This window comes from Nomascus leucogenys, chromosome 6 (genome assembly GCF_006542625.1).
Source record: "Nomascus leucogenys isolate Asia chromosome 6, Asia_NLE_v1, whole genome shotgun sequence".
In the NCBI taxonomy this organism is placed as follows: domain Eukaryota; kingdom Metazoa; phylum Chordata; class Mammalia; order Primates; family Hylobatidae; genus Nomascus; species Nomascus leucogenys.
This window is the reverse complement of record NC_044386.1, coordinates 31,028,188-31,044,075: the sequence shown is the minus strand read 5'-3', so window position 1 is coordinate 31,044,075 and position 15,888 is coordinate 31,028,188. Positions and strand designations below refer to the sequence as shown.

The following is a 15,888-nucleotide window of genomic DNA, read 5'->3' as shown; positions in this document are numbered from 1 at the left end:
CCCACATAAGCAATGTTGCCATTTTATTTTAGCGGTAACTTTATCATCTAAGTTATTTGCTGGAAAGTAACAGGAAGTGACAGCCTTGCCTTATGGCCTTGGATTTCATATATTTACTAACTAGTCCTTCTGTCTTATTCTAGTTCTTGTCTCCATGTTGATTGAATTTTACAGATTGTCTATGGCAGTGCTGCATTTTATGGACCTGAATTTTTACAAATGAATGAAATGGGGGAATAGCCTTTGTTTTGCTAAATACAGACAAACCACACTTTCATACACAGCATGTTCCCAGAAACATTTACTAAAGTCCAGTGTGCAAAAGTCAAAACCTAGAATTGTATGTTATAGGAGAGCTTCTATCCTATGAAGGCAAAAATTGAGTAGCAGAAAGATGGATCATACACTGAGTATCCCTGCATTTATTTTACTGTTGATATAATTTTTTCCGTGTCTAAACCATCACACTCTCTTGACACCCCTGAGCATTTCAGATTAAGAGATTCTCAAGAAGAAATGGCTAGAGGAGTGGCAATTAAATAGAAGCCTTTAGGAACATATAAGAAATGACCCCAAGACCACCAATGTCCAGACCACAAGGCTCTCCATAATGGCCTCTGCCCATCTTTCTCTGTCTACCCCTACCCCCTGCTCTAGCATTCTGACCAACTTACTGTTCCCAGACAAGCCATGTGGGTTCACAGTCTCTGTGCATGCCATTACCTCCACTTCAAATGTCCCCCACACTATTTTGCCAGCCACATGAGCATTTACTCATTAAGATTCAGCTCAAGCTTTGACTCCTTTATTTAAGCTTTTCTTGACTTCTTCAGGTGAAGTTGACTGTCTCCTCCTTTGTGTCCTCACCAGATTGTAGACAACTATGGCATATAATCTTTATTTCTTCTATTCATTTATGTGAATTCTCCTGCCTCAGCTAGATTGCAAACCACTTAGGGTAGAGATACAGAGCTTGGAACATAGTAAGTGCTCAATGAAGGGAAAGTGGGGTGGGGAGAGGGACAGGCAGACCCATGAATTTTGATGCTGTTCCACTTAGAATTTTTGGAATAACTTTTTTTAAGTTTTATTTTAAGTTCAGGGTACAAGTGCAGGTTTGCTTCATAGGTAAACTTGCATCATAGGGGTTTCTGGTACAGATTATTTCATCACCCAGGTATTAAGCCTAGTACCCATTAGTTATTTTTCCTAATCCTCTCCCTCCTGCCACACTCCACCCTCCATTAGGCCCCAGTGTGTGGTGTTCCCCTCCATGTGTCCATGTGTTCTCATCATTTAGCTCCCACTTATAAGTGAGAACATGTGGTATTTGGTTTTCTGTTCCTGTGTTAGTTTGCTAAGGATAATGGCCTCTAGCTCTATCCATGTTCCTGCAAAGGAAATGATCTCATTCTTTTTTATGGCTTCATAGTATTCCATAGTGTATATTACCACATTTTCTTTATCCAGTTTATTATTGATGGGCATTTAGGTTGATTCCATGTCTTTGCTATTGTGAATAGTGCCACAATGAACATATGCGTACATGTGTCTTTATAACAGAATAATTTATATTCCTTTGGGTATATACCCAGTAATGGGATTGCTGGATCAAATAGTATTTCTGTCTTTAGGTCTTGAGGAATCACCACACTGTCTTTCACAATGGCTGAACTAATATACTCTCCCACCAACAGTGTATAAGCATTCCTTTTTATCTACAACCTCATCAGCATCTGTTATTTTTTTACTTTTTAGTAATAGCCACTCTGACAGATGTGAAATTGTATCTCATTGCGGTTTTGATTTGCATTTCTCTAATGATCAGTGATATTGAGCTTTTTTTCATATGATTGTTGACTGCGTGTATGTCTTTTTTTGAAAAGTGTCTGTTCATGTCCTTTGCCCACTTTTTTATGTGGTTGTTTGTTTTTGGGGTTTTTTTTTTGGTATAAATTTAAGTTCCTTAGAGATGTTGGATATTAGAGCTTTGTCAGATGCATAGTTTGCAAAAGTTTTCTCCCATTCTGTAGGGTGTCTGTTTACTCTGTTGATAGTTTCTTTTGCTGTACAGAAGCTCTTCAGTTTAATAGATCCCATTTGTCAATTTTTGCTTCTATTGTAATTGCTTAAGAACAAAGCTGGAGGCATCAGCCTAGGAGATTTCAAAGTATACTACAGGGCTAAAATAACCAAAACAGCATGGTACTGGTAAAAAACAAACACATGGACCAATGGATCAGAATAGAGAACCCAGAAATAAGACCAGACACCTACAACTATCTGATCTTCAAATTATTTTAAGGGTCTTATGAATGTGTTTAGCATAAGGCCAGAAAGGAATTCTTTCTGTATTTCAGAAAGAATTATTTTAAGGGTCTTAAGAATTTGTTTAGGAAAAGGCCGGAAAGGAATTCCTTCTGTATCCCAATTTAGTATTTGATGTATAACTTTGAGAGGAAGAAAGTATTCTGAAATCAAAACAGAGGACAAACTCAGTGATCTCATACATTTATGACACTCTAGAATGCTAGGATAGTTTAATCATCTAGTTTATCCTCTTTTGAATACCAGTGGAGAAATGGAGGCTTAGAGAAGTGCAGTGATTAATCTGCAGTCACATAGCCACTTGATGCCAGGGTCATAGATGGAGTTGGTCTGTTAGTCCCCCAATCCTATGTTTGTTAGTTGTGTTATACTTCTCTGAATACTCTGTAGGAGTCCAGCCTGGGAAGTGCATTAGGATCTCATAAATCAAAAATAGCACAAGAAAGAAAAGGTTTTGATTTCATTTTACCTCTGCCAGTGGCCCCAGTAAGCTAAGGATATTTTTCATTCTAACTCAATTTGCTTTGCAAATCACAGGAGTTAAACAAACTGATGTAGTGGTGTGGTAACTGGATACTATCATACCTGTTTGGTTTCAACAGGGCATTCACCAGTCTTTCTGTTCTCATTAGCCTGCCTCTTGTCAGTCTGGTTCGCAGGCTTTACATTAGGAAAACAGGAATACAAACAGCATTCCTCTCAGGCAATAAGAAAATGAATATAACATAACAATTGTCATTCAGCACACAAAAGCAAAAGAGCATTAGGACTGGAGTGACTTAATATGCTGTCACTTCCCTCTTGCTAGCAGAATCAGAGGCTCTTTTGAAAATGGAATAGAATAATCATAGATTTAGTGAGTGTCTTCCCTTATTACTGACTTCAGCATATTAATAAATTTTATTTCCCACTGAATGTGAACATGCTCTTGACAAAAGAGTAATGCTAATTTGAAAAATAAATTTAGGAATAACAGATTATAGCAACAAATGGAAAATAAAAAACTAAAATCTCATTTTATACTTATGTCTTTTAAATCCCCTTTTCCTAATAAAAAGTACTCTTGTTTTAACTATGGGCTATTTCCTGGAAATTATTTTGTCAGACAAATAGTTGCTTTGAGTGGAAGCTATTAACATTCTTTCTCGTTTGTTCTATGGCAAATTTTAAGTTTGCTGTTACTGTTTTTCTTTGTGTGCTTACTGTGTGGCAGGAAAATAAAGTTTTTAATTTGCACTTTTGGGAAGCTGTTGGCGAGTATTGCTTATTTCTGAAAACCTAAATACACTTGATTTATGGAAGTATCAGAGCATCAATCTGTCCCCTCATCACATGGGCCCATGTGTTTCCAAAATACAGACCAATGTTTGAAGTCAGGTGACTTGGTGAAATCTGCCAATCAGAGGAAGAAAGGGGAGCAGTATTTTGGGGTCTATGTCTACTGAAAAGTCTTGAGGAATTTTCTTTCCTCAACCACACCCCTAGAATCATGGCTATTCCACCATAACCAGAAAGACAGCATGGTCTTTTACCCTTCAGAGAGAAGAGCCAGATGAAAATATACCTTACAGCAAGGGATACCCTTTCTTGGTGACTTGTTTCCTCGGCCAAGACTGCCAATGAGATCATTGATGGAAGGATTCAGAGGGTAAAGAAGCATATTCTTTATCCTGTGATTACTGGAGATCTCTTTAGCCCATTGGGAGCCCTCCCAGCTGGCATTTTCACATAACTCAATGTTGATTCAACAGCTTCATAATGCCCATCTACACTGTGTCTGTCCCTGTGCTAGGGATCCATGGTGTGATGTGGAACAGGGCAGGGCAGGGCAGGCTCTGCTTTCATGGAAGTGGTGGACAGTAGAAAGGATGGACAAAATCAATAAAAGTTGCTCTGCAGTTTAGCTTTGTGGGATGAAAACAGAAGAGGAGCTGAGACAAATTACAAGAGGAATCACCTCCCTTACATCAGGTATTCCATGGGGACCTCTCAGAAGAGGTGCCATTGAAAATGAGGCATAAAAAAAAAGCAGTGGTGGGTAATGCAGAGAATAGAGGAAGGAACATTCAGGACATGGGAACCCCAAGGACTTTGTATTAACCCGAGGAGAACCTAGGAAAGAACCTGGGCTGATGAGCACAGATGTTAGCCTCCATCCCACCTACCTCGGGTCCCCACCTCAGTGTGGGCAGTAACAAGACCCGTCAGGCCAGGTCTGGCCATGAGACACCAGGCTGCAGAGGGAAGATAAGCAGAAGGCCTATGGCAAGCACTAGAGTTCTAAACAGACCAGAGAGCAAGTCCTAGAAGCACAAGTTATGATCAGATAAAATCTTTGTAGGTCAGGGAGTGGGTAGCTGCCAAAATCCAAGAGGTCAGAGAGTCAACAAAAGCAGCACTCTGGAACAGGCTGTGTAAACTTGGTTGTAGGTGACCCAGACCCATCAGTGTTTATCACAGTCCAAGGGAAATCAGCAGCCTGCTGGCGAACCTGGGCTGCTGCACAAGGGGTGGAGTCAGAGAGGAAGGGAGTGAGGAGGGCCTGTGTAGTGGCTATCAGGGGCAAGTGCTGAGAAGACTCTCAGTGGTGGCTGCAGGTGATGGCGCTGCAGGAGGAATGGTGAGGATGGGGGCAAGGACAGGGTTTGCTCACACCCATGAGTCAAACCACCGAGTAGTTATTCAGTTTATTTCCCTACTCAAGGCCCTTCATGAGAGAGACATAGTAACCTATTCTGCATCCAGCGTCATAGAGAAAACCAGTGTTCTGAAGGAAAGACGGAGAAGGCTTAGCAGCTATGCCCACTCCTGGGAACAGATAGGCAGACCACTCTGCCTTCAGTGAATACTGACTTCCAGAGGGAACGGCCACCCACTGGGGCAGATACTGTGCCAGCAGGCACTCCAGCCCCAGGGTCTATAATCTCCCCACAGTTGGGAGGTAGCAGTTATGATCCCAGTTTAGAGATGGGACACCTGAGGCTCAGCGTACTTCAGTGACAGGCCCAAGGGCTCAAGACTAGTGAGTGGTAGAACTGGAATTCTCACCCACCTCTATCGGCCCTCAAAACGCTCACACTCCTATGCATGTGTTTCCTGACATCGGGAGCTGCTGGGGTGCCTCCTGCTCTGTGGTGTGGGAGGAAAAGCAGGGTTCACCGGAACTAGACCTAACCCCTCTTTATGACTGGATGCCTGGCACCTCCACGGCTGAGGGGAAGGAAGGGAGGCCTGATGCCAATGACTCAGAGATCACCTTTGATTTTTCTCTCCATACAGTGCTCCAGAAACTGCAGTGGGGGCTTCAAGATACGTGAGATTCAGTGCGTGGACAGCCGGGACCACCGGAACCTGAGGCCGTTTCACTGCCAGTTCCTGGCCGGCATTCCTCCCCCATTGAGCATGAGCTGTAACCCGGAGCCCTGTGAGGCGTGGCAGGTGGAGCCTTGGAGCCAGGTAGGGCCCCCAGAAAGGGAGAGATGTCCTCACACAACGTGGCAAGCCATGAATCTCGGTGTTACTGCATAAGTGTAGAAATCAGGGAAGACCACACCTGTGTCCTGCCAATGACTGGCCTCTGTTCAGTGACCCCACCCTGTATGTGAGAAGCTGAATGGGTCTAACACTTTCAGGAGGTGAAAAAATTCCATGGAGAAGACAATGTGTTATAGTTTTAATCACAGCAGTTCAGTGTTGTGTTGCAACCTGGTCTCCCAGTGGATATACTGGGGAACTGGTGTCCCTGCAGGGGAAATGAATACAATGGGATGATTTGAACAAGGATGAATCTAATGAGAGCCATTTACAGACAGAGCCTAACATGCCTCTCTGAGGCTTCTGCAGTCAGGCTTGGAGAAACAGCCCTATCTTTTCCACACAGTATAATATTAGAGTTTCATCTCTTACATCTCTCAGATCATTGTACAAATAGCGAGTGTGTGTGTGTGTGTGTGTGTGTGCTCTCTTTATGAGGGCCCTGGCTCTGCTGGGTCTTAGTTTTACTTTGGCACATGAAAACAAGGTTATCTGGTGAAGTTCTTTGGTGAAGTGTGATGATCTCATTTTTCAACAGGCAAATGTTTAAATATCTCAACAGCTAAAACATACTCCCAGCTACATCCACAAATGATAGAAAGAAGCCCAAAAAATAAAAATAAAAAAGGAACCCCACATATTTTGAGTGTGTCCAGGAGCTAGGCACTTTCTCTATGATACTTGGTTTAATTATCTCCATGACCTGGATGGTAGGCATTTTTAATCCTATTTTACAGGGGAAGAAATTGAAACTTGGGTTGAGAAACCTACCTGAGACACACAATGAGAAAATAAATGGAGTTTTAATTCAAACTTAAGGCATTCACAACCAGAAAGATTTGATTCCTCATCTTTGATTGCCCATCTTTGATCCTGCTATGCCCAATAGGCATTGAGCGAAAAGTGAACTAAGGAGAAAGAATGAATCAATAACTACTTTGGGGGGCACCTACCATGTGCCTGTGAAGGGAAGGCAGAGAATCCCAACTTGAGGCTACAGAGTTAGTGTCAAAGCCTGTGGAGGACTGAGCCCCGAGTTACTTACCACCCACTGGCCAAGCATCCACACTGATTCCTGAGGCTCTGGGCCACTAGCTAGAGTTTTCTGGGGCAGCAGCCACCACTGTCCCCTCTTCATCCCCCTTCCCCTGCCTAGTTCTTGAGTACATGAAGTGCCTGCTACTCCCAGGCTCTGAACCCAGACCTCCAAACTCTCCACATGTGCTGAGCCTGGCCTGGACCTGTTCAGGCAGCAGCTTCCAGAATCCAGGAATTCACAGAGGAGCTTAGATTGCCCTGTCAGAGAAATGACATTTGCAGGCGATCAAAGATGAGCAATCAAATCTTTCTGGTTATGAAAAAGATCTATTCTTTATGTTTCCTCAGTAGCTTCTCGGATCCCCATCAGGAACCTGTTCCCTGAAGGCCTTCTGTCTCTCTCCTTTCTAAATTGCCCTGTTTTGAGCAAACCACAAAGTTGGTAGAGTTCCCTCTTAAGCAGTAGTAGAGATAGAAAATGTAAAAGTCAATTGAGTACCCGGAGCTGCTGTTTAAGGGATTGGGCATCTTTAGGTACTTTCCTTGCCTGTGGTGCTGACTGCCATCCTGGGAATGTTATGAACCCATCTGGCAAGCATATCGGCCCGCCCCGACTACCCTCCATGGCAGATGCATTTTAGCTGTGGGACCATCTCTACACCAGCGGTAGTCAAGCTTTATCATGCTTCAGGACAACCTGGAGGGCTTGTCAACACACAGATGGATAGGTCCCACCCCCAGAATGGCCAATTCAGGGGATCTGAGGTGGGGCCTGAAATTTTGCATTTCTAACAAACACTCAAAAGATGCTGAAGTTACTGGTCTGAGGAGCATTTGAGAATCACTTTTTTGACCCCCTTTTCCTGGAAATTACTTGGCCAGGTGGTGCTGAATCTATGTGCACATAGGTAGGTATGCACAAGAACCCCAGATGTGGAATTCCTCTCACTCTCTCCTCAGATGGGGCTAAAAACAGGTTGAATAAGTGGGAAAAAAGTTGATGTTGATTCTCAAAGCTGGAATATTGTGAAGGCACTACATTAGTTCTTTTATTGAGCAGAAAATGTTAATTGCATATAATTTCCCTGTTTTCTATGATACTACCACACACATACTACCTGATGTGATGGACATGATGTTTGCAAGACAGCCATAATTATCTTGTTGTTATTATTGTAACCATGCTAAAACTAAGATTTTTCAAAGTGCTTTTCCAAATACTTGAAGAACTTTTCAAATATTCTTGGTGAATTATTGTATTTCCTCCTAAAAAACACATGCAAATGAGATAATGTATCTTATAGAATTATTCTAGTAAGCAAAAACCTGACATGTTTCAGAATTGTACCCTTTTAAAAATCTGACTTGTCATCTTGAATTTATTTTGTTGTGAGTATTACAGCCAATGCATCTGAGTCCTGAGCAAATCCATCCATTTTATTACTCCTACTATGGACAAATTTAATTCTAAAACTTTATGCAGTGGAAAAGGAAGACTAAATCTCATTTTAATAGGAGGCAAACAAAATTGTATTGCAAATGTGTGCCCCCCTTTTGGGCTGTCAGAGATAATCATTATAAAAAATCTAAATTTTACATTTTTGTTTCTAAAAACTTGTTCAAGAAGACAAAATGCAGATAACATAATGTCCCTTCTGGAATGACCACTCATTTAGGTTTTTAAACAAATTTCCTTCCTTTAGACATATTGTTTAACATTAGACTATTTGGCATCTTCTGACTTTTCTCCTCCTTATATCTTCAAGATTTGCTTCATCAATATTTCCACCTCTCTTTAATTCTCATTTCCCCCCCTTTTTTTTTTAAATAGTGTGTGGTCATTGTAAGGAACTTGCAGGAATGCTATAAATTCCAGTACAGATACCAATATTCCTAGTAACACTGTACACAACAAAAATGACAGTACGAAGTTCTTCACTTATCATTAAACGTGTCTCCACCTGACTTTTACCTAATCTTGTCACGGCTGTGTATCAGTGCTCCAGGTCCTGTGGAGGTGGAGTTCAGGAGAGAGGAGTGTTCTGTCCAGGAGGCCTCTGTGACTGGACAAAAAGACCCACATCCACCATGTCTTGCAATGAGCACCTGTGCTGTCACTGGGCCACTGGGAACTGGGACCTGGTAAGACTTGGTTATACATACTTCTTTTTACTTTAGCTTTTTATTTTTTTTTAATGCTTTAAGTTCTAGGGTACGTGTGCACAATGTGCAGGTTTGTTACATAGGTATACATGTGCCATGTTGGTTTGCTGCACCCATCAACTCATCATTTACATTAGGTATTTCTCCTAATGCTATACCTCCCCCAGCCCCCCACCCCCTGACAGGCCCCAGTGTGTGATGTTACCTGCCCTGTGTCCAAGTGTTCTCATTGTTCAATTCCCACCTATGAGTGAGAACATGCAGTGTTTGTTTTTTTGTCCTTGCAATAGTTTGCTGAGAATGATGGTTTCCAGCTTCATCCATGTCCCTACAAAGGACATGAACTCATCCTTTTTGTGGCTGCATAGTATTCCAGGCTGTATATGTGCCACATTTTCTTAATCCAGTCTATCATTGTTGGACATTTGGGTTGGTTCCAAGTCTTTGCTATTGTGAATAGTGCCACAATAAACATACATGTGCACGTGTCTTTATAGTAGCATGATTTATAATTCTTTGGGAATATACCCAGTAATGGGATTGCTGGGCCAAATGGTATTTCTAGTTCTAGATCCTTGAGGAATCACCACACTGTCTTCCACAGTGGTTGAACTAATTTACACTCCCACCAACAGCATAAAAGCATTCCTATTTCTCCAAATCCTCTCCAGCATCTGTTGTTTCTTGACTTTTTAATGATCACCATTCTAACTGGCATGAGATGGTATCTCATTGTGGTTTTGATTTGCATTTCTCTCATAACCAGTGATGATGAGCATTTTTTCATGTGTCTGTTGGCTGCATAAATGTCTTCTTTTGAGAAGTGTCTGTTCATATCCTTTGCCCACTTTTTGATGGGGTTGCTTGTTTGTTTTCTTGTACATTTCTTTAAGTTCTTTGCAGATTCTGGATATTAGCACTTTGTCAGATGGGTAGATTGCAAAAATTTTCTCCCATTCTGTAGATTGCCTGTTCACTCTGATGGTAGTTTTGTTTGCCATGCAGAAGCTCCTTAGTTTAATTAGATCCCATTTGTCAATTTTGGCTTTTGTTGCTATTGCTTTTGGTGTTTTAGTCGTGAAGTCTTTGCCCATGCCTATGTCCTGAATGGTATTGCCTAGGTTTTCTTCTAGGGTTTTTATGGTTTTAGGTCTAACATTTAAGTCTTTAATCCATCTTGAATTAATTTTTGTATAAGGTGTAAGGAAGGGATCCAGTTTCAGCTTTCTACATATGGCTAGCCAGTTTTCCCACCACCATTTATTAAATAGGGAATCCTTTCCCCATTTCTTGTTTTTGTCGGGTTTGTCAAAGATCAGATGGCTGTAGATGTGTGGTGTTATTCTGAGGCCTCTGTTCTGTTCTTTTGGTCTATATATCTGTTTTAGTACCAGTACCATGCTGTTTTGGTTACTGTAGCCTTGTAGTATAATTTGAAGTCAGGTAGCCTGATGCCTCCAGCTTTGTTCTTTTTGCTTAGGATTGGCTTGGCACTGCGGGCTCTTTTCTGGTTCCATATGAACTTTAAAGTAGTTTTTTCCAATTCTGTGAAGAAAGTCATTGGTAGCTTGATGGGGATGGCATTGAATCTATAAATTACCTTGGGCAATATGGCCATTTTCATAATATTGATTCTTCCTATCCATGAGCATGGAATATTCTTCCATTTGTTTGTGTCCTCTTTTATTTCATTGAGCAGTGGTTTGTAGTTCTCCTTGAAGAGGTCCATCATATCTCTTGTAAGTTGGATTCCTAGGTATTTTATTCTCTTTGTAGGAATTGTGAATGGGAGTTCACTCATGATTTGGCCTCTGTTTGTCTGTTATTGGTGTACAGGAATGCTTGTGATTTTTGCACATTGATTTTGTATCCTGAGACTTTGCTGAAGTTGCTTATCAGCTTAAGGAGATTTGGGGCTGAGACGATGGGTTTTCCTTAATATACAATCATGTCATCTGCAAACAGGGACAATTTGACTTCCTCTTTTCCTAATTGAATACACTTTATTTCTTTCTCTTGCCTGATTGCCCAGGCCAGAATTTACAACACTATGTTGAATAGGAGTGGTGAGAGAGGGCATCCCTGTCTTGTGCCAGTTTTCAAAGGGAATGCTTCCAGTTTTTGCCCATTCAGTATGATATTGGCTGTGGGCTTGTCATAAATAGCTCTTATTATTTTGAGATACGTTCCATCAGTACCTAGTTTATTGAGAGCTTTTAGCATGAAGAGGTGTTGAATTTTGTTGAAGGCCTTTTCTGCATCTACTGAGATAATCATGTGGTTTTTGTTGTTGGTTCTCTTTATGTGATAGATTACGTTTATTGATTTGCATAGGTTGAACCGGCCTTGCATCCCAAGGATGAAGCCGACTTGATCATGGTGGATAAGCTTTTTAATGTGCTCCTTGATTCGGTTTGCCAGTATTTTGTTGAGGATTTTTGCACTGATGTTCATCAGGGATATTGGTCTAAAATTCTCTTTTTTTTGTTGTGTCTCTGCCAGGCTTTGGTATCAGGATGATGCTGCCTCATAAAATGAGTTAGGGAGGATTCCCTCTTTTCCTGTTGATTGGAATACTTTCAGAATAAATGGTACCAGCTCCTCTTTGTACCTCTGGTAGAATTCGGCTGTGAATCCTTCTGGTCCTGGACTTCTTTTGGTTAGTAGGCTGTTAATTATTGCCTCAATTTCAGAGTCTGTTATTGGGCTCTTCAGAGATTCATCTTCTTCCTGGTTTAGCATTGGTAGGGTGTATGTGTCCAAGAATTTATCCATTTTATCTAGGTTTTCTAGTTTATTTGCATAGAGGTGTTTATAGTATTCTCTGATGGTAGTTTGTATTTCTGTGGGATTGGTGGTGACATCCCCTGTATCATTTTTTATCGCATCTATTTGATTCTTCTCTCTTTTCTTCTTTATTAGTCTTGCTAGCGGTCTATCAATTTTGTTGATCTTTTCAAAAAACCAGCTCCTGGATTCATTGATTTTTTTTGAAGGGTTTGTTGTGTCTCTGTCTCCTTCAGTTCTGCTCTGATCTTAGTTATTTCTTGCCTTCTGCTAGCTTTTGAATTTGTTTCCTCTCGCTTCTCTAGTTCTTTTAATTGTGATGTTAGGGTGTCGATTTTCGATCTTTCCTGCTTTCTCTTGTGGGTATTTAGTGCTATAAATTTCCCTCTACACACTGCTTTAAATGTGTCCCATAGATTCTGGTACGTTGTGTCTTTTTTCTCATTGGTTTCAAAGAAAGTCTTTATTTCTGCCTTCATTTCGTTATGTACCCAGTAGTCATTCAGGAGCAGGTTGTTCAGTTTCCATGTGGTTGTGCGGTTTTGAGTGAGTTTCTTAATCCTGAATTCTAATTTGACTGCACTGTGGTCTGAGAAACAGTTTGTTGTGATTTCTGTTCTTTTACATTTGCTGAGGAGTGCTTTACCTCCAATTATGTGGTCAATTTTAGAATAAGTGCGATGTGGTGCTGAGAAGAATGTATCTTCTGTTGATTTGGGGTGAAGAGTTCTGTAGATGTCTAATAGGCCTGCTTGGTGCAGAGCTGAATTCAAGTCCTGGATATCCTTGTTAACCTTCTGTCTCCTTGATCTGTCTAATATTGATAGTGGGGTGTTAAAGTCTCCCATTATTATTGTGTGGGAGTCTAAGTCTCTTTGTAGATCTCTAAGGACTTGCTTCATGAATCTGAGTGCTCCTGTATTGGGTGCATATATATTTAGGATAGTTAGCTCTTCTCGTTGAATTGGTCCCTTTACCATTATGTAATGGCTTTCTTTGTCTCTTTTGATCTTTGTTGGTTTAAAGTCTGTTTTATCAGAGACTAGGATTGCAACCCCTGCTTTTTTTTTTTTGCTTTCTGTTTCCTTGGTAGATCTTCCTCCATCCCTTTATTTTGAGCCTATGTGTTTCTCTGCATGTGAGATGGGTCTCCTGTATATAGCACAGCACACCGATGGGTCTTGACTCTTTATCCAATTTGCCAGTCTGTGTCTTTTAATTGGGGCATTTAGCCCATTTACATTTAAGGTTAGTATTGTTATGTGTGAATTTGATCCTGTCATTATGATGCTAGCTGGTTATTTTGCCCATTAATTGATGCAGTTTCTTCCTAGCATCGATGGTCTTTACAATTTGGCATGTTTTTGCAGTGGCTGGTACCGGTTGTTCCTTTCCATGTTTAGTGCTTCCTTCAGGAGCTCTTGTAAGGCAGGCCTGGTGGTGTCAAAATCTCTCAGCATTTGCTTGTCTGTAAAGGATTTTATTTCTCCTTCACTTAGGAAGCTTAGTTTTGCTGTATATGAAATTCTGGGTTAAAAATTCTTTTCTTTAAGAATGTTGAATATTGGCCCCCACTCTCTTCTCTCTTGTAGGGTTTCTGCAGAGAGATCCACTGTTAGTCTGATGGGCTTCCCTTTGTGTGTAACCCGACCTTTGTCTCTGGCTCCCCTTAACATTTTTTCCTTCATTTCAGCCTTGGTGAATCTGAAAATTATGTGTCTTAGGGTTGCTCTTCTTGAGGAGTATCTTTGTAGTTTTCTCTGTATTTCCTGAATTTGAATGTTGGCCTGCCTTGCTAGATTGGGGAAGTTCTCCTGGATAATATCTTGAAGAGTGTTTTCCAACTTGGTTCCATTCTTCTCCTCACTTTCAGGTACACTAATCAAATGTAGATTTGGTCTTTTCACATAGTCCCATATTTCTTGGAGGCTTTGTTTGTTTATTTTTACTCTTTATCTCTAAACTTGTCTTCTCACTTTATTTCATTAATTTGATCTTCAATCACTGATACTTTTTCTTCCACTTGATTGAATCTGCTATTGAAGCTTGTGCATGCATCACGAAGTTCTGATGCCGTGGTTTTCAGCTCCATCCGGTCATTTAAGGTCTTCTCTACACTGTTTATTCTAGTTAGCCATTCATCTAACCTTTTGTCCAAGATTTTTAGCTTCCTTGAGATGGGTTAGAACATGCTTCTTTAGCTCAGAGAAGTTGTTATTACTGACCTTCCAAAGCCTACTTCTGTCAACTCATCAAAGCCATTCTCCATCCAGCTTTGTTCCGTTGCTGGTGAGGAGCTATGATCCTTTGAAGGAGAAGAGGCACTCTGGCTTTTGAATTTTCACCTTTTCTGCTCTGGTTTCTCCCCATCTTTGTGGTTTTACCTACTTTTGGTCTTTGATGTTGGTGACCTACAGATGGGGTTTTGGTGTAGATGTCCTTTTTGTTGATGTGGATGCTATTCCTTTCTGTTTGTTAGTTTTCCTTCTAACAGTCAGATCCCTCAGCTGCAGGGCTGTTGGAGTTTGCTGGAGGTCGATTCCAGACCCTGTTTGCCTGAGTATCACCAGCGGAGGCTTCAGAGCAGCAAATATTGTAGAACAGCAAATATTGCTGCCTGATCCTTCCCCTGGAAGCTTCGTCCCAGAGGGTCAGCAGCCTATATGAGGTGTCTGTCGGCCCCTACTGGGAGGTGTCTTCCAGTTAGGCTACACAGGAGTCAGGGACCCACTTGAGGAGGCAGTCTGTCCATTCTCAGAGCTCAAACACCATGCTGGGAGAACCACTGCTCTCTTCAGAGCTGTCAGACAGGGACGTTTAAGTCTGCAGAAGTTGTCTGCCTCCTTTTGTTCAGCTATGCCCTGCCCACAGAGGTGGAGTCTACAGAGGCAGTAGGCCTTGCTGAGCTGTGGTGGGCTCTGCCCAGTTCGAGCTTCCTGGCCACTTTGTTTACCTACTCAAGCCTCAGCAATGGTGGACACGCCTCCCCCAGCTAGGTTGTCACCTCACCATTTGATCTCAGACTGCTGCGCTAGCAGTGAGCAAGGCTCCATGGGTGTGGGACCTGCTGAACCAGGCACGGGAGAGAATCTCCTTGTCTGCCAGTTGCTAAGACCTTGGGAAAAGTGCCGTATTTGAGTGGGAGTATCCCATTTTTCCAGGTACAGTCTGTCACAGCTTCCCTTGGCTAGGAAAGGGCAATCCCCCAACCTCTTGCACTTCCCGGGTGAGGCGACGCCCTGCCCTGCTTCAGCTCACCCTCCATGGTGCAGGGACAGCTGCACCCACTATCCAACCAGTCCCAGTGAGATGAACCAGGTACCTCAGTTGGAAATGCAGAAATTACTCATCTTGTGTTGATCTTGCTGAGAGCTGCAGACCAGAGCTATTCCTATTCAGCCATCTTGGAACCTCAATCTACTTTAGCTTTTTTAAAAAATGGTTTCTTGCCACTATACTTAAGCAAAAACATAAAAATAAAATAACAGGCATTTTCTTTTGATTACAAAAATAATCTATACTCATTGTAAATATTCAGTGCATTCATTGATTTACAGTGTGTTTCTGGATACTTTGGTTTTCATATTCTCCTGCCACTGAATACCTCTAAGTCTGCTAAAAGTTGACCCGTGGCTGCTGTGGGTCTTGAGTTCAGAAGGGAAAATATCAAATACTTTCAAATGAGAAAAGATCAAATATCAAAGTTATTCCAGAGGCACACAGCCTAAGAAACATCTGTTTTACACCCAGCACCTTGGATTCTCTGGCTTTTCCTAGAGCAAAGAGGAGTTGGCATCTGTCCTAAAGCTTTAGGCATAGTCAGACTTAGTGAGTTTCAGGCCTCTTGTCTGCCCACAGTTCAGTTTGCCAGATGGCCAGCCTGTTCGATGGAACAAAATAATTAAACTGTAAATGAAGGAAAGAGGTATTATTCTCCCTAAGTTTGCTTATTGCATAAATAACACTCTATCAGCAATATTGAAAATAAAGAAAATTGTGGCCAGGTGTGGTGGCTCATACCTGTACTCCTAGCACTTT

The 15,888-nt window shown here is 41.5% G+C and overlaps 1 protein-coding gene across 2 annotated transcripts in view; it reads left to right on the top strand.

The window, feature by feature from the left end:
* Nucleotides 1–15,888, top strand: part of ADAMTS12 (ADAM metallopeptidase with thrombospondin type 1 motif 12) — a 349,097-nt gene that overhangs the window by 317,236 nt on the left and 15,973 nt on the right. For both annotated transcript variants that reach the window (XM_012501615.2, XM_012501616.2), the window contains 2 exons: nucleotides 5,608–5,784; nucleotides 8,899–9,042. In XM_012501615.2, the coding sequence (XP_012357069.2) occupies nucleotides 5,608–5,784; nucleotides 8,899–9,042 (321 nt within the window). The remainder of the gene's footprint in view (nucleotides 1–5,607; nucleotides 5,785–8,898; nucleotides 9,043–15,888) is intronic.